Raw genomic sequence first — 27995 nt, forward strand, 5'->3', positions numbered from 1 at the left:
ACTTTTTTCTTTACTCTTTATTTAAGAAAACGTATTTATTTTTTGCAACAGCAATGTCACTACATTACAAAAATCAAACTCCTCTGGCGTCAATGGCTCCTTTAAAAATACAACTTCGGATTTAAGGATTCTGGAATAATTGAAGATTAACTACAGAGTAATGATCTCAAAAGCAATGTTTGATTGTAATAACAGTGAACAAACCCAAAAGAAAAATATACATTCGTTTCTACCACTAAGGCCCTCAGGATTATATGACTTGCTCGTTTCCTCCCCTTCTCACACTTTCCTTGCCTAGAGGAAGAAGAGTTTGTCGGCCAACTGGATGGCTGGCTCTGTGTGGAGGTACTGGCCTGACAGGAAAGCCAGTTTGTGCGCGTATTTGCAGGGCGCTGGTACACGGATGGTCCCAGGCCAATTCCAGTACATGTGGCACATCTTGAAGGTCAGCCTGGGGCAGAAGTTTTAAATTTACATTACATTTAGCAGACGCTCTTATCCAGAGCGACTTACAGTTAAGTACAGGGACATTCCCCCCCGAGGCAAGTAGGGTGAAGTGCCTTGCCCCAGGACACAACGTAATTTGGCACAGCCAGAAATCGAACTGGCAACCATCAGATTCCCTAACCGCTCAGCCACCTGACTCATTGGAATGAAACAAAAGCCTGAATGTAAACTAACATAGCCACTCACCCACCAACGTGCAGCACATAGGCTACCTTGAGCAGCCACTCACCGATCAACAATGACCAATTTGAAGCGTTCCACAATAGCAGGGGCTCTCCAACCCTGTTCCTAGAGAGCTACCTGCCTGAAGGTCTTACCTCCAACACTAATCTAACCTAATAATTAGCAGGTTGATAAGGTAACTAGTGTTGAATCTGGTCAAATAACTGTGGTGGGAGCAAAAACAGGCAAGCTCTCCAGGTACAGGGTTAGAGACCCCCCCCTAACACACATCTTTTGACATCACCTTTGCATGTGGTCTGGAGTGAGTTTTGCTGAGTTGTACACAGAAATGTAGTGTGTTGGAAGACCGCAGCCCTGCCGGACTTGATGAGCCATCAGGTAGAAATCCACCCTGGGGAGGGAAACACGAGTGGATGAGAAGGCCTAAATTGCCTACATGGGTTTATAGCCCCACACCTTCTATACGCCGCTTTGGATGAAAGAGTTAGAAATGAACTCGTTAGGGTTAAGCTCAGTAGTAGAGCACTGTTCTGCAGATAGAGGTCACAGGTTGGAATCCCCGCTGTATGGTGTTTTGGCTCAAAGGGTCTGCCAAATGAACACAGTATTTGTTCCATTTATTGAAATGTAAATGAACAAGGCCTTTTATTTTATTGGGGCACAACACCTCCACTCACCATTCCCTGTTGGTGACTGTGTGGTCCAGCACCGTGCCGGGCAGAGAGGTGCCGAAGCGGTCACCGCTGCATGAGTACAGGGTGGTGCTGATGCGCTTCTGGACCACGACGAAGGTCAGCTTGGGCTCATAGTTGGGCAACGCCTCGAAGCACTTGAGCAGCTGTGGGACCTCGTACAGCTCCACCATCTTGAGCTGGCCATCCGACACCCCGTCACGGTACACGACGATCTTCTCTGGGAAGCTGTGGTTCGCCTGGGGGAGGGGGGGGGGGAAGAGAAGTGAAACGTATTTGTGCGTCGTTAACATTCCAATACATGTTTAATATTATTACCGTACACGTCGTTGACGTACCAGAGGTATTTACGCGCCTGTGTTACCTACCTCATAATACTTCTGCAGTGCCGCCAGCAGACACACGCGGAAACCGTTGATGATCTCCTCATGAGGCATCTGAAAGGTCACTCTTGAGTACCACCTGGTTAGGAGACTGTTGGGGGGGGGGGGGGGGGGGGACACACAGACACAAGCTGATTGATTACCCATGAGCCTTTGCGTAAACCATCATGGGAACGCACACAGACTGAGATTCCTGGCAATAGAGTGAGATGTCCCTGTCTCAGCTTCAACATATTTAATTTAGGGGAAGGCTGTGTGCCCAGAACCTTCCAGACCAATATGGGATACAGTGCATACAAGCTGTATGTGTCTGGCTGACTACCTGTTCAGACTGGCAACGAATCCCATGACAGACTGGTGTTTCCTGCTGGCGTCGTGGTGAACGTCAACTCCAATCACCATCAGGTGTTTCTGTCAGGATGATGCAGAGTCAGCTCTCAGCTCTACAATCACCCTAAAGGCAGTACCTTCTGGATCAAGCAGAGAGGAGGACTCACGAGAGGGACATTCACGGTCCACAGCTCTCCTCCCAGTTTGCAGTTCATCTGCAGCATGATCTTCTGGGCGATGCTCCTCAGCTTTTGGGGTTGAGAGATGGTCCGGGCGTTGATGACCTTTGTAAGAGATGTGCCAGGAGCCATCAGTTACAACAGTAACCATCAGCAACCCGACTACGAGTCACATCCACCTGATAGTAACCCATTGGTCGGTTTTGACATGCCTACACGTTCTGCCACTGTCTTGTCATTCTCAGAAAGAACCTTCTCATTGGTTAGACATTAGTTGTAGATTTATTTAGGTCACAGTTTGAGGTGTTTTTTTTTTATGCCACAGGAAACACACCTGAGAGGGGACAGGACTCTGGGCACAGCACAGCTTCTTGATAGCACTGTAAAGGTCGTCTCTGTTGCCTGTAATGATGCACACTACCATCTGCAAATTGGGCTAGAAAAAACAACAAAAAAACAAGCACAGGGCTTTTACTTATTCAACCAAGTAAAAAGACTTGGGGGGACTCTTTGACCTTCTAAGTAACAGGCCCAAAGCAACAAAACAAGGGTGTTTACCTCGCTGGTGAGCTGGGAGTGGATGCTCTTGACGTAGGTCTCGGTGCGGTCATCCCTGAGCTCCACGCGGACGGGCCGGTTGAGGCGGACGCCCATGGGGCCAGCCACCTTACCGAAGGTGGCCACCAGCTCCTCCACCTGCTCAGCACAGCGCCGGGGGAAGAAGATGGCCCAGCAGTTCATGGGGATCTGCGAGTTAAAACGGTGAGTGAGAGGAAGTGGTGGTGGGAGAGACATCGGACTAGTTGGGAGGTTGAGAACAGACACCGCAGCAGGTGTCCTCGACAGGGCCCGAGGGGTAGCAACTCAAAATTGTGATCAGACCGGAAAAGACGAGAACCGCGTCCTCGCTTACAGCTGTGACCGACCGCTCAGCGAGACATCAAAACACATTCGCTTCCTACAACGACCCAGAGTGACAAAAGGCGCCTTGGGCTGTCTTCTCCCCCTCCCCCGCCCTTCATAAGCATCATTTACCGATGTCCCTCCCATCCTTAACAAACTCATCCTACACTGCAGCGCCAGCATGGCCCGCTCTTCCCCAGAGGTGGGAGTGCTGTAGTCCCCCCCCTCCCCTCCCTCCCCTCTGGACTTACACAGCTGATGGAAGCATCCCTGACAACCTCTCTGGACCAGTTGACATCAGCGCCGGTGACGAAGGACGCAGACTTCAGACAGATGGTCTCCAGGGGCAGACTCCTTCCCTGGGTCTGGAACAAAAGGACAAGCACAAAAGAAACCAAGACCAAGGCCCATATGCATGACCACCCACAAATGGCAAATGGGTCTTGAGTGCTTGTAAAATCAAAGGGTGCACACCCGTCCTTTAACCTTGAGGGGGAGAAAACAATTTTTTCCTATTCTGTTTGGACTTGCCTTTTCAGTACGGCGCAATATTTCTTATTTACTTTTAATAAAAGCTACTCTCAAACTAATTAACAGTCTGTAAAAGGAACTCTACAAGGTTTCTACTTAGTGACGATGCAAAAACTTTAAATACAATAATAAAATTAAATGAATTCCCATTCACTTTCACAACTGTTCAGCATTGCCCAAGGTCGGTCGAGTAGGATTAAATACAGACACAGTAAAAGTGTTTAGATGTGGAGATAAGATACATATACATAGTTTGTGTGTGCGCGCAGGGACAAGGCCCTACCACCATGATGTCCAGGCCGATGTCCAGGCCCCAGCGAGCCAGCTCGGTCAAGGCCTCAGGGCTGCCGGTAATGTTCTTCAGGAGCTGCTTCAGAGACTGAGTGTGCTGCTCCGCGCTCACGTTGATGTGCATCGTCAGGTCCTACGAGCGCAGAGACAACCCCTTTTGCTCACTAAATGTTTTTCTCTTTCTTTTTCTCCCCCCCCCCCCCACCCTTTACATCCTCAGTTATTGTACCGCACTTTACTTCTAATGGTTGTGCTTCGCGGATTGTCTGGATGGAAGTCTAGGAATAGCCCACGGGGCCGAGCACGATTCACTGCTCACACGATTACTGTACCTTCATGGCGCGGAAGTCCTTTCTCATTTTGTCAGGGATGCCCGTCATGAAGGAGAGCTCAGGCAGGAGCAGGATCTCGCCTGTGATGACTTGCTGTAAGGGCAAAGGGTAGTTAGTCCTTAACTAAAAACACTCCAATAAAAACAGAAAAAAAAAAAAAGGTATGAGACATTGGTTTTCCTGCATTTAGTAAGCGACATAAGCAGAGACCCATTTCAATACTTACACATACCACAAGGTGGCATTCTATTCCTAGACATGTCCACGAGGACTAGAATCCCAAAACTACACATATCAAACCAAGCCGTTGTTTATCCTAACCTTGATCTTAATAGATTCTGAAAGGTGACACATTACCTTCCCACCGGGTTTGGATCTCTCTTTTGGACGATGAACAAGCATTGGTTGGTCCATCTCTTTTATGGTTATGCCATAGTTTTTGCTGTTCACAAGTATCGAAACACCTTCACATTATCATTACATCCAAATATTTACATGAAAACACTACGGTATGTCAAATAATTTGATTTGTGTAGCCTTTTTATGTCTTTTTTTACGTATTTTTTTTTTACAATCCATGTCACAGAGGGCTTCAAGAGATGTGCATAGAATTAACCGACCTAAAACCCCTCGAGGATGTATAGAACTAAATACAAAAATAAAATGAAAAAAGGAATAAAAAGGAAACTAAAATGTCCCGACTTTTCACTTGGTCGTTGTTGGTGGTGACCCTCCTCAGCGTTACCTGTAGTAATCTATGAAGCTGGTCTGGGAGCCGTCAGCCATGGTGAAGGTGTCCTTGGGGGACTTACTCCACTCGATGTCATCGATGCGGTACGTGCGGTTGTTGTAACGGGTGATGATGATGCTGCCGATCAACTCCTTGGTGCACTCGTCCTGAAAGCTCTCTCGGCTCTGCTGGTAGATCACGTTCCTGCCAAAAGCCAAAAGGTCATCTCTTCACACCTTCCAATTCCTTCTCCAGCAGCCTAACAAGTCACCCTCAACGGCCCTTCATTCACTTTTCAGGCTGGTTACAAGCTCTCGAAGTGGTTTCAAAGTGCTGGGAGTGTGCGTTTCTAAATCAGTACTCTTTGTGGGTGCATATTGTGTTGAGTGTTCAATTATGGATGCCAGTGAATAAGCCATCTTGAAATATCTGTGAAACTATTCAATGTTGCAATGTACATACAAAGCGTATATCTAAGCCGTAGTGATGGCCGTCACAACAAAAGCATTCCAGGAAGAAGAATAAAAAAAAATATATATATATATAAAAAAAAGGAGTTGCATCAAGAATAAGATCCACAGTGCAGAATCACTGAGATGCGAAATTTCAGAAGTAGCTATCCACGGAGCTGCCACGACATCAGTATGAATAGAGTGCATCGTACATGACATCAGTATGAATATAGTGCATCGTACATGACATCAGTATGTATAGAGTGCATCGTACATGACATCGAGGACGGAGTCGTTCCTCAGGACTTTGTGCGACACGTCCACAGATAGATACAGCCCTCCGTCCGTGTGTTTGATGCAGGAGGAGTACCCCGGCCACACCTGCAGCCTGGGAGAGCAGAGAGACACCAGGGGAGCTGGAGTGAGCACAGTCTCGTGGACATTACAAAAGCAGAGACGTTCTCTCTGAGGGGGGGGGGTAAAAGGAGAAATCCAAATCAAGTACTCACCGATGTTTTCCAAGAATGACTGCGCTTTCTGGATCGTAATGATTCCGGCCGACCAACTTCAGTCCCAGTATCTTCATTACCCTTGACAAAACAAGGGAGAGGAGATAAAAGTAATGCTTGGAACCCTAATTGAACATTTTGGAACAGAAATCAAATCTGTTTTTGGAAAAGGTTACATATTTGATAAGGATAATTAGTTCTTCAGTGAAGGGCTTTTAGGATTTAGAGGAAGTAGACCATTTCAAAAGGAGTCTGGCTTTGTGCAAAACAGTAGAGGCCTCTCTCAAGGGAGCCTGTTTTAGCTTGAAGCTATTTAGCGAACACATTGAATATGACTCCTCGTGGCGAACAAAGAGGAGAAAGATTAGCTAATTAAAGACAACATGGTTGTTCTCAACACAGCTTTCCCGCAGAGAATAGACCCTAGTTCCCGTATTTCTTAGACCAGCTTCTGAATTTCTCAGACCAGCTTCTGAATTTCTCGGACTGCTGTGAGGTTAGACGTTGATTAATGAGGTGGCCACGCTGTATTCAGTGTTCATTTAGCAGAAGCTTTCATATAAAGCGACATCTAGGGCTGGGGGGGGGATGGAGTTGAACCTGAAACCTTCTAATTTGCAGACAAATGCTCTACTACTGAGCTATTATGCATCCCTCCCCGACCTACCTCCTCAGCACCACGTTATAAAAAGGGATGCAGAGATCTGAGCTGGGCGGCAAAATCTTAGTCATCTGGATTTTGATTGCAATCTCCTGGTTGTCGGTCCTTCTCTCACTCTTCAGGTTAACCACCTGGTGGAGAACGGTTGACAGAGGCCGTTATTCTCCACACTGGTTGACACCAGTTGTTCCGAGTGAAACAATGACGCAAACGGGTTCAAACGTCTCTTCACACACAAGGAGATGCAGTTTGACCCACTGAAGCACAAAGCTCTGGTGTTTTTGCCATCCAGATCTCGGCTGCTCATGGGTAATGCATGGGAATGGCACTTACCTCATCAAGCCGCACAGGGAGGTAGAGAATAGAGCCGTCAAACGCCACGACCTCCCCGGTGGTCGGGCGGTGGTCTTTCATCATGCCAAACCGCATTCCCATGGATTCCACATTTGGTCTGAAAATGAATATTCAAGTGACAGGAATTTACATATCTTATACACCCAGGTCCAAGGTCCCCTACCTCAACTACCCCAACCAGGCATTTGCATTTTAGAGCCAACAACATTTACAACAGTTAATGATTGATATTGAGAATTAAAAAGGATAACCATGCTAAAGCGTTTTCTTTTCCATACTGACGTGAAAGTGACGTGGTATTGATAGACTGCCTCATTCCGGCAGGCTATGGGGATGTGGTTGGACCCTAAGGTCAACGGAGTTCCTTTTGTGCCAGCCTTATGCAGTGGAGCACTGCAAGAAGAGAAACATTTGTTCAATTCACACAACCCCCCCCCCCCCCCCCCCCCCCCCCCCCAAATTAGATTCAGGAGGATTTAACTGTAACTATTGTTATTTTATATGTTTACTTAAAGATAGCATAAGCTAATGTAATTATACTGTGTGCTTATTATTACCAATTAGCCTCAATCTTCAATTCTCCCTTGGATGGTGAGCTACCAGGGGGCTGCAGGGCCTCTTTCGGGGGGGAGGGAGGGGGCGTAAGAGAGGCAGCAGGGGCAGGAAGCAGGGTAGGGCCAGGGGGGAGAGCAGACGCCACAGTGTGTCCTCTCCCTACACCCATCGGTATTATTCCTGCTCTTCCAATCCCCACCATCTTAGATTGCGCACCACTGCCAGTGAAGCTGCATACAAACACATTGCACTATTTATCCATTCATTTATGTAGACCTAACAGTGTTGTGTAGATGTTTCCCTGATCCAGCTCCACCTGATTCAGCTCCACCTGATTCAAATGGATGGTCGTTATAACAACCCATTTAATTGAATCAGGTGTGTTGGAGCAGGGAAACATCTAAAACATGCAGGACAGCGGCCCTCGAGGACCAGGGTTTGACACCCCTGATTTAGATGCTTTTGTCCCGATTCAAAGTACTGTGGGAGAATTTGAACCTGCAACCTCCTGCCATCTGCAGTCAAGGGCTCAAACCCCAGACATATACCCTACCAGTAAAAGCATTGAAAGGCTGGTCTAAATGACCTTATTTACAAATCGTATTATCGCACACAGATTTGCCATTCTATCCAACTTGACATTTATTTTCTATAACTCTGATCTACGAGTACACAGCAGTAATCACAATATGTGGTTTTGCATTTCGAAAGAGGAAATATCCAGGAATTGTACATCCAATTGATAGGTCTACGACATCCTCTCATACATTTCATGAAAATGAATTAGTAACAATGAAAGCATGACTCAATCCCCACTGGCCTGAAACCATAGATATAGGTCAGAAAGACATCATTCAAAAATGATCAAAAGTCATGTAAGGGATGTATAGGAAAAGGATCATAATGTACTCAGTATGAATGATGCACTCCACAACATCCTGCCAAGCTTTCGACGACCGAAGCAGTTTGCTCCCGTCCTGACATTTGGAGAGTATATAAGCTGCACAGCCATGTTGTGGTCTCCCAGCCTCATACCTGCTGCCTCTACCCATCGCCTCCTCAGATGGTCCATCTCCTCCTGGGCCGGCGACCACACATTCAGGGGCTGTCTGTTTGAACTCGACTGCACCTCTCCCTGTACCAAACACCCCAGAGGGGATAAGACCACTGGGATTCAGCACATCAATGTTATATCTTACAGTCACACATCAGAGAGCACTCCTTCCTTGAATCTTTTAAAAGCATCAATAACTATTTGACTCCATCTTAAAATGTTGATGGTGTGCACTTGGGAGACGAGCTTTGAGGGTAAATCTATGGCATACCAACTCCCAGAGATGGTTCATTCCATTAAAAACAGTCACAAGTGCTTCAATTTTTTCCACTTTCATCCAATGTTCTGTATAATCCACATCCCAAACACTCAACAGCACTCTGTCTAACTTTCACTCCGTTGGAGGAAAAGATCAAAGTAACCACTTCCCAGCATGAACTCAGAAGACTTACATTTCTAACATTTCTGATCTTTTAAATACTTACCCAGTGGGGGAACTCCCCTGCCCCATGACGTCTTACACGGGTCTATGCCTATGTCCCGGAACATGGACACCAGAGTTGAACCTAGGCCTGTGGTTGGCATCTGAACCTGTCCCAATATTACATTGTCAGATATTTGCTTAAAAAAAAAAGACTGTACAGTCAGTATCATCAACCCCAGACAATAAACATCACTCACCTTCACTACCTCCTCTTCAACTTGCAGACTTGGCATCTCTTCCGACACGTCTTGCGTGACGGTTTGACCTGGGGGGGCTTGCACAGGGGGAACATCCGGACCATGAAGAGGTGCCCCTCGAGCAACTCCTACTGTTGGTATAGCAGCAGAAAGTAGGAACCCTCGGGCACGACCAAGTCCTCCCTCATCAGATGGCGTTGGCAGCCCCCTGGCGAAACCAACAGCAGGCTCAGCCATAGGGAGAGACGCTCCTCTTCCATACAGCATTGGAGGTGTATCACCCAGGGTGGTGAAACCCCTGGCTCTCCCTACAACAGGTGGCTGTGACTGGAACAAGAGGCCTCTGGCTCTTCCCACGGCGGGGTCCTCGGTCGGTAGCCCCCGCCCCTGTGGCTGCAGCCAAGGCATGCAGCTCGCACCAGGGAGGCCTGGGAACTGAGGCTTATTTGGATCCATAACACCAAGTTGAAGTGTAATGTCTGTGGAAATCAAATTAAGACATTTCAAACCATATGCACACCCTGTATGGCAAATTAATGAACAACTAATGAGTCACAAACTGACTTTGTTGCGACGGCAATGACTTTCCACCAATGCAAGGACAACAAAGCGCGAAGCTAGTTGGCCAAGTCACGGGGACATATTGTTCAAACAAGCCAATTAGCTGTTCTTGTGGGCAATTTTTATAACGCAGTTACTGATTAACAATAATTATTCACATAATAAGTCCTATCTTTATTGTGTGCTACAGACGCAGCTTTGCTATTTAGCTAGTTGTAAAAAAAAAAAAAACCCCATACCAACGAAACTGGAAAATGTACTTGCTGACAGGTGCTACAGTAGCTAGCATCTATTTAGAAGCACATGCAATGAAGAAAGTCCAACCAACTCGCTAGCTAGTTACGGTTTAATGCTAATTTAACACAATTAATAACCGCCGTAGCATTAAAAATGGCACAACAAACCTTTTTTCGACGGTTTTCTTTTAGTGCAGTGGAATGCTTTATCTGGCTCATCAACGTCCAAAATTATATATTAAAACAACGAACTTTGTTCCAACTTCACAGACTCAGGCTTTCGCCCAGCAAAAATTGATGTGTCCTTCGCGAACGAGGGAACACGATTTTTCTTTTGAGTAAATTAATGCAAGACAGAATTATATGAACTTCTCGCCACGCAGCTCGACCACGCACACCTCATCCATGCACTGATTGAATATTGTGTTGAACTGTTGATATGCGCGCGACCAATCAACCGTGATAGCAATTGGTGCCACGCACACGCGCGCGCCCGCACGCACGCACAATAGCAACACTGTCCACATTCACTCGGAGCATGGAGTGGGCGAATGGCCGGTCAGTTTGGCTTAATGATCGATCATACTTTCGGTTCACAAAATAAGGTCTCAAAATAATTTGCATTCAATTTATATTACATAGAGAACAAAAAGGCAGAATTTAGAAATGTTGAATTAAAACCTTCAATACACGTGTAATTGTGTTTGATGCTAGCCCTAACAAAAGCCCGGTTAGCTGGTGTTGCATTGTTCGTCTGTTAAAATTGCGTTAAAACAGTGTTCGTGTCATTAATACACTAATACATGACATTTCTCAAATTCAATTCTATATGTTCAATTTCAAACGCTATTTTATCCTTTTGTGGTAAATATGTGGTATGGTATGTAATATAAAGGGTCCTTACTTCCGGATAAGAATGTCGTGTAGAGGGCAATGCCAAATAGATTAACTGACCTGACTACACCCCCAGGCCAGAACCGCCTGTGAATCTAAAATATTTATGTTTCTTCTGCGGTTGAGGTTATGCCAGATTGCAAGTTGTTGTTGGCAAATTGAACCGTGTAATTCAACTGAATGTTGAGTTTATATGTTAGGGATTAGGAAATATTTGTGGTTACACACACGCAGATGCCACTGCCCAGTAGGCCTAAATCTGCTGTTTTCCTCTTTGCATGTCATTTTGGTACATTCCAAGGCACTGATATTACCATATTCCTACCAATACCACCGTCAAATCAGTCAGGCTAAGGCTAAAACTGGACCATATACTTTATCTTGATCAAAAGTTAATTTAGGTAAGAGAGGCATTAAAAACTTCTGTCAATGCAACAGTGTTTCTTTTCTATTTTCATGAGTGGTCCATACTTTTCATAGTGGGTTTCAGGTCAGCAATTTGGTACATTGGCAATTAGTTTTGGACTTGTTGAGGTAATCAGAAAAATGTTCCCAGAAGCATTAAGTGGATGATTTTCTGCTCCCAGCTTGTCCCTCCTAGAATAATTGAATCAGTCTTCCAGAAAGTAATGCATTTACAAGTCCATGCTCTCAGATGTATTTGGTCAGGTAACGAGCAAATAAAACACTGTGCGTCTTACTCACATTGTTTTCTGCTTTTTGGCATCAAATAAAATTACAATATTCTTTATTTCGTTACATACAAACTAACTCATGATTTATGGCACATTTACAGCAGCACAGGCTTAGCATATCAGCATTAGTATCAGTATGTGGTGTATAACTGACACAGCCTTTAAGGTGATCATTGTCAGTTATCCATCACCATAAAATAATTAATGACCCTAATTATCTTTGTCTTCTCATCTGGTTTATTGGGCATACACCCAGGTAATCATACCACGTTCTATGTCAACAGTGCAGAACTTTTATTTTAACTCAGTGTTCGCATTTGAAAACACAGTGTTATTATCTACTTTGTCCAAACCCGATTCCCATGACAATCTCAATAAACTGTACCTGAATTAAAAGTGCAGCAATAAACTTGCTACGGAGAATGGATTTGATTGGTCACAACATGTGTCAGCCAACTAAGCTGTAGGTGGTTTGTAAACCTACACAGCATATGCAATTGAGCTGACTCATGAATTCAAGACATTATCAGGCAAGCCCAGTTTTAGAGAATTGATTCCTGGAGCCATCTGAGTGGAGAGTATGGGGTGACTGATTGTCCACAAAGGAGTGGATGTGCCACACATTTGTAAATCTCCCATCGATGCTCCGGCTGCACAGAAGATACAATGTCTGACGGTCTTTAGCGATCCAGGAATGCGATCTATAAGCTGGGGCACTCGAGCGGTGCGTCACGTCATCAGCTGATGTAATTCACGCAATCAACTGCAGGTGTGATCATTTAAGTTCCAGGCCTTCTCCTTAAATACCTTGCAGACTTAAATACCGTGTGCACTCAAAGACCCAGACACACACACTCACACATCATACCTTATGATACCCTGTATATTGTTACTGTTATAGTTTTTATTACTAGTTGGAGACAACGGGGGACTGGCTGTTTTCATCCTTATTCGTATAAGTATAACCTACTTTAGAGTTCTTTCCCCTGGAACAGATTTCATGTTCCAACTGAGGGGGGCTGTCGTTGTTTTGGTGTGTGGAGCTGCATCAAATACCCTTTTTGCTCTGTTAAATTGCTGCACTAGTCCACACTTGACCGGTGGGGATCTCATTCTATTTTGACTGTAACTGTTAGCTGCTCCTGGCATTCTCTAATCCCTGCTCTCCTCTCTGTCCCCCCCCCACACATTCCCTGTGGTGTGGGGGGTTTGAGCTGTCAGGACCTGCTTGGTCGTCGGTCTGCCAACGCTGAACCAGGTCGTCACCCGGAATCCAGTCTCCATGACGGCCAACAGCGAGTTTCCCGGTCCCATCCAACGTCTATAAAGCCGAACAATGGATTTTGGTGTTTCAAAACCCATTGACACTGTATGACTATGTTTAGCTTGTGTTCTGCTCCTCTCTCTTACCAACCGTCTCTGGAGGAGGGGATCCCTCTCTGAATTGCTCCTCCCAAGGTTTCTTCCATTTTTTCTCCCGGTGGGAGTTTTTCTGGGAGTTTTTCCTTGTCTTCCTTGAGGGTTTAGGTTGGTTGAGGGGCAGTTCTATGGGCGCATGTGAAGCCCTCTGTGACATGCTTGCGTGTAAAAAGGGCTATACAAATAAATTTGATTTGATTTGATTTGACCTTATGATGTGTGAGACTTACCTGTAGATTGTGCAATTGCTGCCACCTCCTACCACCCCCAGCTCATCATAATGTCTTATGTATCGTCAGTACAATATGTTGTCAATGCTCTGTGAAGCCTTTTGACTTGCTTGTTAAAAAGTCCACTGTAGGTTTTAAATGATTCCTGTCCACCAATGGATCTTATATCCTGCCTTGTTACTGTATGTCCTTGTATACTAGCTATGCTCCAAGGTCAGGAGGTCCCCCTCAGATATAACCACACAGCCAGAAAAAAAAACATTTTATTTTATTGCAATAAATGGTTAAAGCAAGACGTGAATGTCTTGACAGAACTTAAAGTTAATTGTCAAAAAAATAAATAAACGCCCCATTACAGCTCCAGTCTATTACATGAGAAGTTGTAGTTAACAAGGTACTGTCCTGCTGAAAGCTTGTTCTGCACAAGCTCTCAACCTGCCCCTTGAGTTTATTTATTTATTTATGGAAATGCGTAGCATCTCTTTGATGCCATACAGTGACATTGTCCTCACAGTGGTTGGGGCAATTTTAGTGACAGCAGGCTGGCCCAGGAGCTAGCATCACCGGTCACTGGAGTTAATGTAATGTGACAATCATCATTACCGGCCTGCCCATCAGCCTGGACAGCGGGTAATGGTGAGTAAACCCCCAGGCAGTGATGATCACATCCGGTAGAGTGACAGCAGTGGTCTGTGGGAAAAGCGGTGGTCTCCCCCCTCCCTTCTTCCATCCTCTGCCCCTGTCCTAGAGGGCTAACATACCACAGCTGTTTCTGCCTAGATGATAATACAAATACCCAATGTCCTGGGAAAGCTTCTCTCAATGTCCTTTCCATGCTGCAACATGGAAAGGACAACAGATTTTCCCCAACAGATTTTGTAGATCTGAATTCCCCAATTGTTTTGTGCAAAGGTCAGAAGTTATTCTCATGTGATCTGATGTTCAAAATTACTGATGGGAATATTGTTTTATGACGTTTTTCTCATCATAGGGCTTATGTATATGTACAATATGAGTAATCTATAAATATATGGACGTGACCTCTTTTAGCCAGGGATGGCATATGGTTTCCTAAGCAGATGTCTGGGTATTCCAAGCATTTGCACTGGGTATACCGTGAAAAAAGTCTTGACAACATATTATGCTCATTCCCTATAGTATCCGACGTTTCTATGTGTTTGGTTTGGCTATTCTAAAATGATTCAAATTTCTATGCTTCTTCAGAAATTACTTCAACATGTTGCCTTATTTACAAAGCATGATCTATACTCATCTTTAGCCGAACATTTCCGGAAATATTTAGCCTACTTGTGATTCAGCTTTCTCTTATTTTTGGTTATCAGCCGAAAGCAGGACATGCAAAAACAATCTTCAAATAATTAAATAAAAAAATATATCTCACAAAACGGACAACGCATACAGTGGTCAAAACGGTTCACTTTTCGAATTCCTTATTAGATTTCAGTAAAAGGCGACCAGCCTGTGCCACATGCGTGCGCGCAATAGATTCAATCGTCTTCTTGCGCGTGTGAGAGGCGCGCGAATTAGACTCTTGAGCAGGTGTAGGCTACTCCTGAGTTGGACAAAAGTGGAGCGGAGGTGAAGTGGGCGCGTGTGCTTCACACCGCTTTAAAAAAATCTGTTATAGGTTATGAAAAAATGAACAACTGTTGGAACCAAAATCCGATCCATCCTGATCAAGTATGCGCGTAATTGGAATACTCTGGCGAGGTGTCCCTTGCATCGCCGCCGGGATAACGTCGCCGTGATGTTCAATACTTCGGGTGTCGATTCCACTTTCATTAAGAGAGAGGATGTTCCCGAAGTTATCAATGGCACTCTGGAGCATTTTTACAACGTCCTCATCACCATCGCTCCTACAGCCATGTGGAACGAGTCATGCGGGGAGCAATTACTTCATTTTGGCGAGGCAGAGAGGATAATTATCGGAGTGATGCTGGCCATCATCACCGCAGTCACAGTAATGGGAAACACTTTGGTGGTTATTGCTGTGTGCGTTGTTAAAAAATTAAGACAGCCTTCTAACTATCTTCTAGTATCACTTGCTGTGGCGGACCTCTCCGTGGCTATAGTCGTCATGCCCTTTGTGATAGTGACGGACCTAACGGGGGGCCAGTGGCTTTTTGGTGAAGTGTTCTGCAATATCTTCATTGGTATGGACGTAATGTGCTGCACAGCCTCCATTATGACCCTGTGTGTGATCAGTGTTGACAGGTAAGTTATTGAAGTGAACCAACTAAATCATTCAGCTACTGTCATGCACATTGGTAGACCATGCACCTTGTAGTTAAATTGTGTGTGTCAAAAAGAAAGTAGCCTTTTGTGTCTTCATACCTAGTTGGAGACCATTGTGCGAAAGCTTGTCAATGTGTTCGTTACTTGCTGAAGCCAGTCACGCCATGGACTTCAACTGCTTGTTCCGCCAACATATGCCTGGTTCTGCGTTAATAAGCAGGCGCACGCCTGTTCGGAGATTAATGAACAGTTGCAGCTCGGGTGGTTGTGGTGAGACATCTGTCCGGTATTCTCCGGAAAATTCTCTCAGAACAAAAATGGTCAGACTGTGATTAATTTATTGCTTAATTAATTTTGTTACAATCATTCTGGTTCAGTTATCATTAGTTCTCTGAAGTGGGCAATATTTCTCATAATTGATTTGAGTCCCCCCCCCCCATTTAAATAAATAAATAAATAAAATAACATCCTTAATTTGCCAATATTTTTTGCAAACTGTTAAAAGTCCTCTACAAGTAAACCATTAAGTGAGATTGTATTACGCCCACAGTATTGGCTCACGTCCCTTGCCTTCGATTGGCATCTGCTCTGCACACAGCGCTCTGCCAGTTAAAAAGATCCTGGCTATTACAGTGTTGGTGGAGCAACAAAACGGGCAGTGGTTCAGCAACCTTTACACACGCAATGCTCACCGGGGCTTTGTATACCAGCGCTCACACACACAGAGTGAACCAACCCTTTGATGTGTCAACTCAAGCAACCCAACCAAAAGATTGCTTGTCTCCACACATAAATCTCCTCATGCGCTATATTTAAACCAACCAAAATAATCTGTATTATTATGCCACCTCCCTCTCCACAACCCCCCTCCCTTCCCTACCTAACCTCTGTTGAAAATAAAAATAGAAAAAGAACCCTGCTATATCAATCGCCCCATAACCCTCATGAGATTGAGATCATTCTAATACCATTGTTGATTGTGCCACATTGACAGATTGAAGACATTCCAGAGTCCCCCCCAATAGTTTAGTATGAAACTGGTGTTGGCAATCAATCAGGTTGTCCAGCCTTAGCAACCTCAATTGAGACAAAATCTGATGAGAGTTTTCAGTGATACGATTATACCTTCCCCTGCTTGATCATATTTCCATATTAGCTCCATACATTACACCCAGATGTACCCATTGTGCTGACAATGCTTCCCTAAACAAGAAATATTCTGTCTTTGGGAGGAAGTAATATTATTAAATGAGGAACAAGGAATAGTGAAATATGACATGTTGAATTGGAAGCAATGCCATGACACTTTTCAATTGGTTTGGTACACTTAACATGAGCTCCTCGGATAAATCATCATGTTTTACTGTGTGTCTGTAGGACACCATTGACTGTGGGACAACATTCAAAGCGTCCCCATGGTTTTCACCCAGGCGGCCACAGGGAAAAACGATTTACAGTGAGAGAAGTTAAAACCACGTCACCATCTGCAGGGGCATGCTATATGGTCACATGGTATCATTTTAAATAGATTGTTAATGTCAAGAAACTTAGAGAAGTAAACTGCGAATGTGTAGGTGATGTGAATGTCTGGTTATTTATATACAGATATTTATTTTATATGTACCATTTTTGGCCAATGGAGGTGCAGTGTTGGTCAAGAAATTATTCACCCTCCAGTAAACTCACCATCTGTCCTTTTATAGCGCATAACATCATTGGTTGGTCATCCCAGAATAGAACCTCGAGCTGCATCTCCAAAAACAGCCTGACATCACAGCTTTTATGGCTGACCCTTCCTGCATTACGCCAGAAAGCCATGATCCGTCCAGTGCAAAGCCATTGATCCGGGCTCTTTTCCCTTGACCTTTTAAAGGGAGAACGAACGGTGCTAATGTGTGAGAATAAACCTTGCTTTGGAAGACAGCAGGGCCGGGAGCAAAGTCAAAATGACCTCTTGTTTGCCAAGCTGAAGCAAATGAAGGCTTTCTTGATTAATGACAGACAATTGGCCCAGGTTGAAGCCTACCGCTGGTCTTTGGAGAAGGCAGGTGAGAAGGGAGGACAGGGACAGGTGTTTGACTCCACGTGAGATAAGAGTTCTGTGGTTGTGTAATTATAGATCTTGGTAGTTCTTTGTATTTGCTCAGCAGATGTGCAAATAAACAGACTCTTGAGCAAGCATGTCAAGTTATTAAATGGGCAATTTGATCTGTCAATTTACAAATGATTAAATGGGCAATTTGATCTGTCAACTTGTAACATACCCATGCAACTCACCAAACGAACCCTTCCAAATTTTGCCTCTTGCAAATGCAGGGGCATAGACAACAAAGAGTAAGGGATTTAATGTTGTAACTAGACAAAACCACATGGCAATGATATGTGAAATGGAAGGAAACCTTTCAGATTAGCATGTGATTATCCTCGGGGATAGCAGCATTCATGCCAATCCAGGTATTCAAGGGGCTCTCCTACACAAACATTCATTAGCATCCTGTCATATCAGAGTCCTGTTATTCAGAAAATGCAAGCCTGCAAGCAGACAATACACACAACACAACTCATTCTCAGTTATAAACGGCTTTGTTGAAAATGCATTATCTCTGCATCCTTTTATTTCTTCAATGTTTTGAAGGACTCTTGATGAGGTGGAGGGTTTATTGTCTTACTTAAGGGTTTACAGAAGTGGCCATTCACAGCTCACTGTGTAAATGACACAGAGAGCTGAACAAGGGGCCATTCAGAGCACTGATTTAGCACTCTAACCAGGGCCACACAGGCCCATGTGGTTTCATCTCACCAAGAGTTATGCAAGTTCTTGAGGAATCCTTTGAGGCTGTGTATCGATTTTACGCTGAGGCCTCCTGTCATCTCCCAGCATGGGATTGTGCAGCACTGCAAGAGAGTTATTTGGTCCCTGTGCGACCAGTGGATTAGCATGATCCTGTCAGCAGCCAGACCCATGGATCAAGAATACACAGAAAAAAACACAGGCCACTCTTGTGGAAATAATAACTGTGCTTTTTATGACCTTTTACGTCGCATCCTGCCTGCCTCTGGCCCTGACACACGGTGCAAGGAGTGTGCGTGTGTTTGAAAGAAAGAGAAAGGGAAAATATTGGTGGAGTTATTTATTTTTGAATGGCTTTGTTTCTGCATTGCAGGCGGTCACAAACACCATGTATGATAATGACTCTCCAGTGATCCCTCTGGCCTTTCTAAGTGGGCTGTACGTATAGCTACCGGGTGCCAACAACTGATTTAACCGTCAGTTTACCACGGCATAAGCTCCGAGTACTGTTAGTCATCCGAATCAGTTTCAGGTTCTTCAAATCTAATCCAATTCCAACATGTTTTCATGCATGCTCGACATCTCAATAATAGCAGATTAGTATTCCTTAGGCATTTCACAACACGTTTCATCTAGTACCTACACTTAGCCGGGTCCTGTTCTTCAAAAGTTCCCCTCTCATGTCAGTGCCAGTTCTAACCTCGCCGATAGTAATATGTTGTTTCTTAAATATTTCACAAGCCTGGCATGAATAATTGAACTGCTTCGAGGGATAGAAAGGATACTTCCACACTAGAATTGTTGAAAAATTGTCCTGAAGGTAATGGAGGAGTTTGTTATTGCTGGAGACAGATCTTCATTAAATGTGCAAAATGGAAATACACCGCAATGCACTCAATGACTGTCTGAATCAAGTACGGATAGAAAGTGTGGCTTAAAATACAGGTGTCCCATCGGGGGTCATACTTATATACCGGCCTCCTTTCATGCACTGTCCCGTCCACTGTCACAGCCTGTTTTACCTCTGACGGAGGCTATGCCCAATACCAGATGGGATGCCAGAACATGGCTCATGCTGGTGCCCTAGGCACCTTGGTAATCTCAGGACCGGCTGACGTGCCAACACAATAAAGCCTGTCAACAGTTCTCATCAACCCCCTCCGTCCTCCCTCCCTCCCCCTTGCCTATCCAATGAATTGTTTGGGAGCCTGTGACAATGCTGATCCGTGGGGAGTCAGCACTTGTCTGGGTGCCGTGTGTAGAAGCGTCCACCCACAGACACGGCGGCACACCCACCTCCACAGATGACTTGACATGGCTGACACTTCCTTGGGTAATACAGAGTGATACCCAGGCCTCACACATCAGAGTATTCCCGTCCCGTGCCACACGTCCATCTCTCTGAAGTGCCCTGCTCGCCCTGAAATATGAAAGAGGAGACACGGCATTGGCTGTGCTGATCTTTTCAAAGCCAGGATGGTCAGATCAAAGTGAAGGTGTCACATTAAACCCACATTACTGTTGGCATAATGCATTCAGAAGCCAAAGAAATAAATACAAGTTTATTGCTGCTTCTCTCCTTGTATGTGGTTGTGCACTTCAATTTTCAAGCCACATGAGCAATATATCTGAGTTCATGTTATGTCAACTTTGAATCAAACGTGTATAATCTTTTGGGATGAGATTAGTATCAAGCTTTCTTTTAGTATGCATTGAATAACTCTTGCAAGTTATTTGGTAATTCAGTTTGAAACTATTCAGGCTTTGATGATTCTCAACCCTCAGTTGCCCTAAACAGAAGTGAGTGCCCACATTTGGAATATACAAATTCAATAACCTAAATGTGAAAGCTGTCAAACACATCTTTACAGTAGGGCTATGGATTCATTAAGCTGCTATTGAATTTCTGCTCCTTGGTTTTGTTATTGTTTGCTTTAGCTGCTAAATGAGACACCCACAACTAATCAGAGATCCCTTGAACTATTTCCAGATAAGCATTATCATACGTAGAGAGCAAGCACACTGCTCAAACACAGACCGTGGAAATTTCCCTGAAGAAATCCTCAAGCTGAAGGGTTCATGTAACGACTCTCAAGGAGGAATAATTTGTCCGACAACCTGAATAATTTGCACATTTTGCACAGTTCTGTGCAAGGCAAGTGAAAAAGAGAAATGTTTTGGGGCTGAGCCTGTCAAAGATGGAGACCTGCTTTTGCTGTAAACACAACGTTGTAGCACTGACTTCCTTGTAATCTGATGAGGAAACTGAGAGGAAAAAGCCGCCGGTTTAAATGTCTTCTTAACAGGGCGGGGAGCCTAGTATAAATCATGTTGCGTGTTTGGCATGAAGTAGCCATGGTGCATTTTTCAGAAGTGAACGTTCACCCTGGAGGATAATGGGATTCCCAGTGGTAGCTCAGAGATTACATACAGTTGAATTAGGTTGTGCATGCTGGCATCTGTACTGCACATGCGTGATTCAATGTTTGTGTGTGTGACAGTGTGTTTTTTTTGTGTACGTTTATTTTAATTTAGTCTAAAGCTGTATACAAATTCCAGTACACATACAGTGTTATGGTTTGAGGAGTTGCTTTCCTCTTGAATGACAAATGCATGAATCTCAATGTAAGACGTCATTTAAGTTTGTGCTAAAACATAGACTGCTGTCCAAAGTGGTGAACAAGTTGGAAATGTTGCTTCTCTCTAGACCTCCCCGTTGATTGCACAAAGTGACATTCGATTCTATTCTCCAGAAAATTTCCCAAAACAGTCCCTCTGAACAAACAAAATGCTTTGGCTCTTTTGTTGTTTTTCTTTAAAGGTTTGATTTTAGTTTGCTCACCTGCCATGGGGACGAAGGTACACAGGTCTGTCTGTGATGACAATACGCAGATACGGAGAGATAACAAGTACTGACGATGTTCAAACATGTTTTGACATGTCTCGCTTATAAACAACAGAAAATTACAGAGAGGAAGCTGACATATGCCTAGTGTTTTGTTCGCTGTGTGCAAAATATGCATTAGTGAATGCATAGCCTATATTTATTTCTGATTTAAATGCTGTTATATTGTTAAAATATTAGGCCCTTTGACAATAAAAATCTGTAGAGAGGAGAATAATCAGGAACATGGTGTTTCTCCAAAATCGTTCACTCTGATGCATATCAGTGTCTGTTGTGAAATCAAATTACATTCAATTTGGCCTCCTCCCAGTCAGCAAAAGAAATGTAGAACCGTCGCTGATACAAATAATAGGGCAAGAGTTGAGAGTAAAACACAGACATTTTGATGAATCCCAAATGGCAAATATAACTGCCTATCATTATGTTTCAAAATGGGCACTGGGGCCCGTACACAAAATCATATGATACAGCTCCCGTGAACAGTATTATACCTTTCAACCATGTACATATAGAAACCGAATTGACAAGAGCTTCAGGTCTAAACAGAAAGACCAACCCTTGTTTTGTGATGGATGGCTTCCTGTTGAAGAAAAAAAAAACAGTTGTCCCTGTCATGTAATGTAAATATTGGATTGAAGATAACGGTTGGTCTGTATTGATAAAGCCAGGCAGGGTATGGCATGCCTTCATGTTCCACTGTAAAACTGTATTTGCAGAGTACAAACCGGTGCTGTCTTTCCCACAGTCACTGTGCACCTCAGCTGGAGTGTTGCTGGTGACTGAGCTTGGAAAGGATGTGAGACTTGATCGATGGTGTGTGATGAACATGAACAGGTGGAACCCAGATCATAAAAATCTAATGTGTGGAGACACATCTGCAAGAAAGATGGTGTGTGCTGTCATGTTTTTTGTCCAAATAAAACAGTAAAACTGTTTTGTCAAAGCTCTGGGAGCAAAAAGCTCTTCTGAAAGGGGATTTTTTTCTCTCTCTCTTGTTCTCTCTTTCTCTCTCTCTTGTTCTCTCTTTCTCTCTCTCTTGTTCTCTCTTTCTCTCTCCCGCCTGTGGTCTGTCTCGGGGATGGTTTTAGAACGGTGGCTTGGGATTTGCTATTTGGATTTCAACAGAAAAGGTAAATTAATGGCCAAGGGGAGATGAAACATAGATCTTAATATTGGCTTAAATTGTTGTTATGTCATCGGTTTAAGAACAGCTGAACCATTTGGGTATATTATTTCCCTTCCCACACAGAGGCAAAGTGGTCTGATACCTAAAAAACACCTGCAACCTCCATATTCGGTCTCCGTGGTAACTAAGAAGTAGAAAAAAGAAAGGGAGCAAAAAATAAAAGTAAGAATATGCACGTACATGGGCTTCTGAAGAGTAGGGAGTTTGTTGTTGTTCGTTACAACATTTAGTTTTAAAGAAGCTGTTCAATAGAAAACACATCCTGTTGTTAGCCTAAGAAAATAATGTAGACCAGAGTATGAAGTCAGATAATCATGGCTGCCTTAGTAGTAAAAATAGATGAACAGACCCATGAATATTCTGATTCCAGCAACATAATTAAGTCATTGTATAGTAATGAGAAAGGAGTGGGCACATTCATGAATATTTGAGCGAGTCTTTTTGGACCTTGCTAAATTAGTTTGTGGATGTGGGTTCACATGTCATTCATGTGACACAGATGTCTGCATGCAGACATACCAACCCTACACCTACATAGTTGGTTTCCAAGTATAATTATTCATCCCAGAAGATTGAATGATACAGCAAATTATCTAATTACAACTCAAGCGATTGTACAAAAATTGCTCTAATTTGAATTGACACACCTGGCCTCGTGAGTGAGAGGTACAGCTGTGCCCTGTCTGATTAGAGCACATTAGCAGTTTATAGATTTGACGCTAATAGCATGCCATCATCTTTCTCCATGGGAAACTATAAACCTCAATGACACAGGTGGTATCTTAGACATGTAATGACCCACGGCAGCATGGCAATAAATCCTTTTATAGACCTGCCCTGTTCAACTGCTAGGTGAGATTGAGTTGAACCAAGTTTCCCTGTGAACATGTGCTGCAGAGGAGAAATCAAGGTGTGTCTAGATAGTAAACATTCTGGCCATAGAAATACATGACTGTTACCCTGTGTTCAAGGCACAGCCAATCAGGATCCTTACACACTGGGTTTTCCCAGAATGCAGTGTAATAAATGTAAAAGTCTGTTTGCATACTCTATCTCACAACATAAAATTGCTCTGAGTGCCTTAAGTCATCGTTTGTTGGGTTAACCGGATGTCAATTGTAAACAAGTGTTTAAGTGCTCTCCAAAATGCTCTCTGTAAAATAAACACACCCAATAATGCACTCACCACTTGTCAGTCCGCAATATAGCGTGTTCACACTCGATACCATATTGTTCATATCACCTTAATGTCCTTTAGGCAGTTCAAACATTTCAACAGTGTTATAGGGAGGAAGTGATGTAATCTGAGAGGTTCGGGAGGCAGAAGAGTGGGTAGGTCAAGTGTAGGGTTGGCATGTGTGACAGGGCGGGTTAGGGTTGAGGTGGCTAAGTGTCAGGAATAGGGTGGTTCAGGGTTAGTGGTAGGGTGGGTTAGGATTACTGTCAGGGTCAGTGTCAAGGATAGGGTGGGTTAGAGTTAGTGTTAGGGCGGGTTTTAAGGGGGTTAGGGTTAGCTTGTGGGAAAGGGTGGGAGGCAAAGGAATGACAAACCCCTGCACACAGCCATCGCCTCACAGCCATGACTCAGACAGTTTATGTAAGAGGCTTGTTCTGCTTCTGGCTGGGTCTTCATTGCTCACTGGTTTTTAACCTTGACCCAGCTAGAGAAAAGTTTAAGAGTGTAAAGTAAGTTATTCTAACTGTGAGAGCCATATGTGGAAGTTTTTCCGGAGCTTATTAAAGATCGAGGGACAGGAAAATGGGGAGCCTTCTCATTTTCTCGTCTTTGAATAGATTTGATGTGCTCACTGATGTTTTTCAGACCCCAGAAATGAATGAGCGCTTTTTAGAAATGTGCTCTCTCTCCGTACTTGGGCTTGAAATTCCCGACTGTCTTTGTTAAACAAACGCAAGGGTGCTCACAAGACAACTTTGGCCCGAGTTTGTCCTGGCACTGAATGGTTTAGAGTGAGTATGTGCTGAGGATGCGCTTTGCCAGCTTTCGTTATTTTCTCAATTTCTCCCTCTCAATGCTCGTTTTTTTCTAAGCTGAACAAAGCCATGAAGAGGCCATGACGAGGCGGAAGTAGGTTACTGACCATTCAATTGATAACAGCAACTTGACATTTCTAGGGTTCAAAAAAATACAGATTTTCTTCCCGGATAAGTCTCAAGCCTAGAGTACACATAGTTGAGTATTATGACAGCTATGAATGGCATACAATATCAATATTCATTCACATCATGAATGAAACTAAAGTAAATGTCTCGCAGCAAGGGATTCGATGCCATTGTTTAATAAAGATAAGAGTGACATTTTCTCCGAAAAATATCTTATCACAGAGATAAGTAGAAAATCTTGAAGCAAAATTGAAGTTTACCAATCCTTATATTTTATAAATTGACTGCACCGATTCTTGAACAAAGTGGACAAAGCATAATCACAATTTCTGAAGGCTCTCAAGTGCAGTGTTAGGCTTTTTCATTAGTCTTTTTTTTTTTTTACAATGTTTCATCTTTGTGAAATAGAACCCAGTTAATAGAATATGACACACAATCCTCCTCAAAGAAGTCAACGGTGAAAAGCAATTCAACTCACTTCACGGGCTCCCACCCCTGTGTCCCCCCTCCCACACCATAGACACACCCAAATCCCCATTTAGCAAGAAAGGTTCGAAATAGCATCCCTCGCCCTCCCCTGCTGCAGTAGCGTAAATATTTCACTGTGTTTCCCATCCCTGGCCTACAAGGCTTGAGAAGTGCCCCTGGAAGTGAACGTCAGCAGCGCAGCAACACTGGGGCCAGCTCATCATGTGTGCGAAAAACAGTTCACTTTTCTGTTCTCTTGCTGGCAGCCTAGCGGAAGTAACGGAATTCTCCATTAAGTCAGACACACTGTTTGTCTTGGACTTTGCAATCCCCTGGAGGGCCAAGAGGAGGGGTGGAGGAGGTGTGTGTGTGTGTGTGTGGGGGGGGGGGGGGTGTAGCCACAACTGTAGAAGTGTCTGAATCCTGGAGTGTGAAACTTCCTTGAAGGGGCTCCCATCGGCTTGTGTCGCTTTGTACGCGTGAAGAGAAGTGACCCCCTGGATCAAGTGTCGCTTAGTGGCAGGGGAGAATCTAGGTACACACTTTTGGGGGGGGGCTAAGCCCCCTAGTATTTTTCCTGTGACCCAGCAAAACTATGGGGGTCTGGGGGGCGTGTTCCCCCAGAAGAAATGTTTGAAAATATCCTTTTAAATAGTGTCCTCTAGTGGGTTTTTGGAAGAGAAATTAACACATTTATATAAAAAATATGACGAAAAAATTATAATTAAAACGTTTATTTATTTATTATTTTTATAAAAACAATTTGGGGGGGCTAGTGAAACTTTTAGGGGGGGCTCCATGAGCAACAGATGCTTCGATTCCCAGGTGCTTCGGTTGTGGTGATATGCACTATCAGATGTCGAACATCTATAGTACAAGTCACATGTACTGGAACCAGGATTGCTCTATCCAACAATTGTAAAATGGCATACACAGTCACCCTACATGGATAAATTAGAGAGAAAAAATAATTCAACACCGGCACACATCCTAATTCTTTTTCAGTGAGAGTGGTGATGCGGGACTTGTGTCCACGTGAGAGTGGTTTCGAAATGGCTTTTCTTGTAAAAAGTCCAAAAAATGAGCGACTGAACATACAGATGTGTTCCTTAAACAGTGTTTTCAGCTCATTGAATGTATTTATGACGCAGTGTTACATGACCGTGTGGCAACAAACTATTCCTAACCATTCCCTCAGCGTAGGGTGTAAACATCCTGACCCGTATCGCCTGTTTAAATCCCCCGTTCACAATTCTAAGTACATCTTCAGACCGTGGGATTTGACGTCATCCTTTTGCCACAGTCATGACACAGCATTTGACCAGCTTCTCTCATGCAAACAGTCAGATTAAAAAAATATAAATGAATACAGATTAGTTGGATCACAACACTGCTTGCTGTTGTATGTCACCAACCTGTGACCTAGGGATGTAAGAGTATGTTGTTTATGTAGATATTCTCTAAAACCTCCAGTTGGCAGTGCACCCGGTTGTAGCTTTAATGGCTGGAAGAGCTTTGATGCCTAGTAATCTTCTTTTGGACCTAAGTAAAGAACCTGTTGGCCTTCTAGAAGATGACGGGGCTTTCTCTCAAGCGCATGACGTCAAGTGTGAAGACTCTCTCTTTGAAAAGAAGCACTTCTTTGATGTTTCGACGTTTTTCGGCTGCTTTTGATCACGAGGAAAATAAATGGCCGGGGATAGTCCTCGTGCCTTCGCGGCTGTTGTAGGAGCCCTGCTAGGAACACAGTCCTTTTCCCTGAGGAGATGAATCACGGTAGAAGTAGGTTGTGGCCTTAGCCGCACACGCAAGCAGAGATGCATCTCCCCATTGACATGCTAACAGACTCCACTAAGCTGAAGAAGGTCTGTATAAACGGCAGAGAAGGATGAGTTGAATCCCTGGGTGATACTAACTCTCTAAAACCCTGTTGGGTTCGATTTATTTTTCTTCTTCTTCATCTGCTTCGCGGCACTCAGCATAGCGGGGTTCTGTTTTGATCTGTCCTCTGTGTCGGAGGCCGGGGGTTCAGATGAGGAGGTAGTCTCTGATCCTGCTAAACTCCTTTTTTTCTTCTTCTTCTTCTCTTCTCTCCTCTCCCTCGCTCCAGGTACCTGGGCATCACCCGCCCCCTCACTTACCCGGCCAGACAGAACGGTCAGCTGATGGCGAAGATGATCCTGGGGGTGTGGCTGGCATCGGCCTCCATCACCCTGCCGCCGTTCTGCGGCTGGGCCCAGAACGTCCACACGGGTGGTGTTTGCCTCATCAGCCAGGACATTGGCTACACCATCTACTCCACGGCCGTGGCCTTCTACATCCCCATGCTGGTCATGCTCTTCATGTACTACAAGATCTTCCGGGCGGCGCGCAAGAGCGGCGCCAAGCACCGGCTCACCGACCCGGCGCGGCGCGAGCGCCTGGAGACGGTGGCCAGCGAGGCGCTGAGGATGCAGGGCCTGAAGCCGCCGGGAGTGGCGGAGGAGTGCCTGTCGCGGCTGCTGAACCGCGAGCGCCGCAACATCTCCATCTTCAAGCGCGAGCAGAAGGCGGCCACAACGCTGGGCGTGATCGTGGGCGTGTTTGCCGTGTGCTGGCTGCCCTTCTTCATCCTGTCCACCGCCCGGCCCTTCATCTGCGGCGTGACGTGCAGCTGCGTGCCCATCTGGTTGGAGCGGCTGCTGCTGTGGCTGGGCTATGCCAACTCCCTCATGAACCCCTTCATCTACGCCTTCTTCAACCGCGACCTGCGCGCCACCTACAAGGACCTGCTGCGGTGCCGCTACCGCAACATCAACCGCCGGCTCTCGGCCGTGGGGGTCCACGAGGCTCTCAAGGTGTAGCGAGAACCATTGGGGGGGGGGGGGGGCGGGGAAAAAGAACGTATCGACATTGCGACCTCTTGA

The 27995-nt window shown here is 44.6% G+C and overlaps 2 protein-coding genes across 2 annotated transcripts; one reads left to right on the plus strand and one right to left on the minus strand.

The window, feature by feature from the left end:
* Positions 1-105: 105 nt before the first annotated feature.
* On the minus strand, positions 106-21361 carry piwil2 (piwi-like RNA-mediated gene silencing 2). The gene is made up of 24 exons (XM_047015729.1): positions 21252-21361; positions 19706-19829; positions 9328-9806; positions 9132-9237; positions 8628-8727; positions 7595-7822; positions 7320-7430; positions 7017-7134; positions 6690-6814; positions 6023-6103; positions 5788-5901; positions 5077-5265; positions 4689-4773; positions 4332-4424; positions 3992-4132; positions 3429-3542; positions 2833-3021; positions 2609-2710; positions 2263-2379; positions 2088-2176; positions 1751-1856; positions 1368-1621; positions 974-1081; positions 106-451 (listed from the first exon to the last, which is right to left on the minus strand). Exons 3-24 carry the CDS (start codon positions 9781-9783, stop codon positions 295-297), a joined length of 3183 nt encoding a protein of 1060 aa, XP_046871685.1. The 5' UTR covers positions 9784-9806; positions 19706-19829; positions 21252-21361; the 3' UTR covers positions 106-294.
* htr7c (5-hydroxytryptamine (serotonin) receptor 7c) lies at positions 14907-27932 on the plus strand. The gene is made up of 2 exons (XM_047015730.1): positions 14907-15597; positions 27200-27932. Exons 1-2 carry the CDS (start codon positions 15131-15133, stop codon positions 27930-27932), a joined length of 1200 nt encoding a protein of 399 aa, XP_046871686.1. The 5' UTR covers positions 14907-15130.
* Positions 27933-27995: the final 63 nt, after the last annotated feature.

The sequence above is a fragment of the Hypomesus transpacificus genome, unplaced genomic scaffold (assembly GCF_021917145.1).
Source record: "Hypomesus transpacificus isolate Combined female unplaced genomic scaffold, fHypTra1 scaffold_31, whole genome shotgun sequence".
Lineage (NCBI taxonomy): Eukaryota > Metazoa > Chordata > Actinopteri > Osmeriformes > Osmeridae > Hypomesus > Hypomesus transpacificus.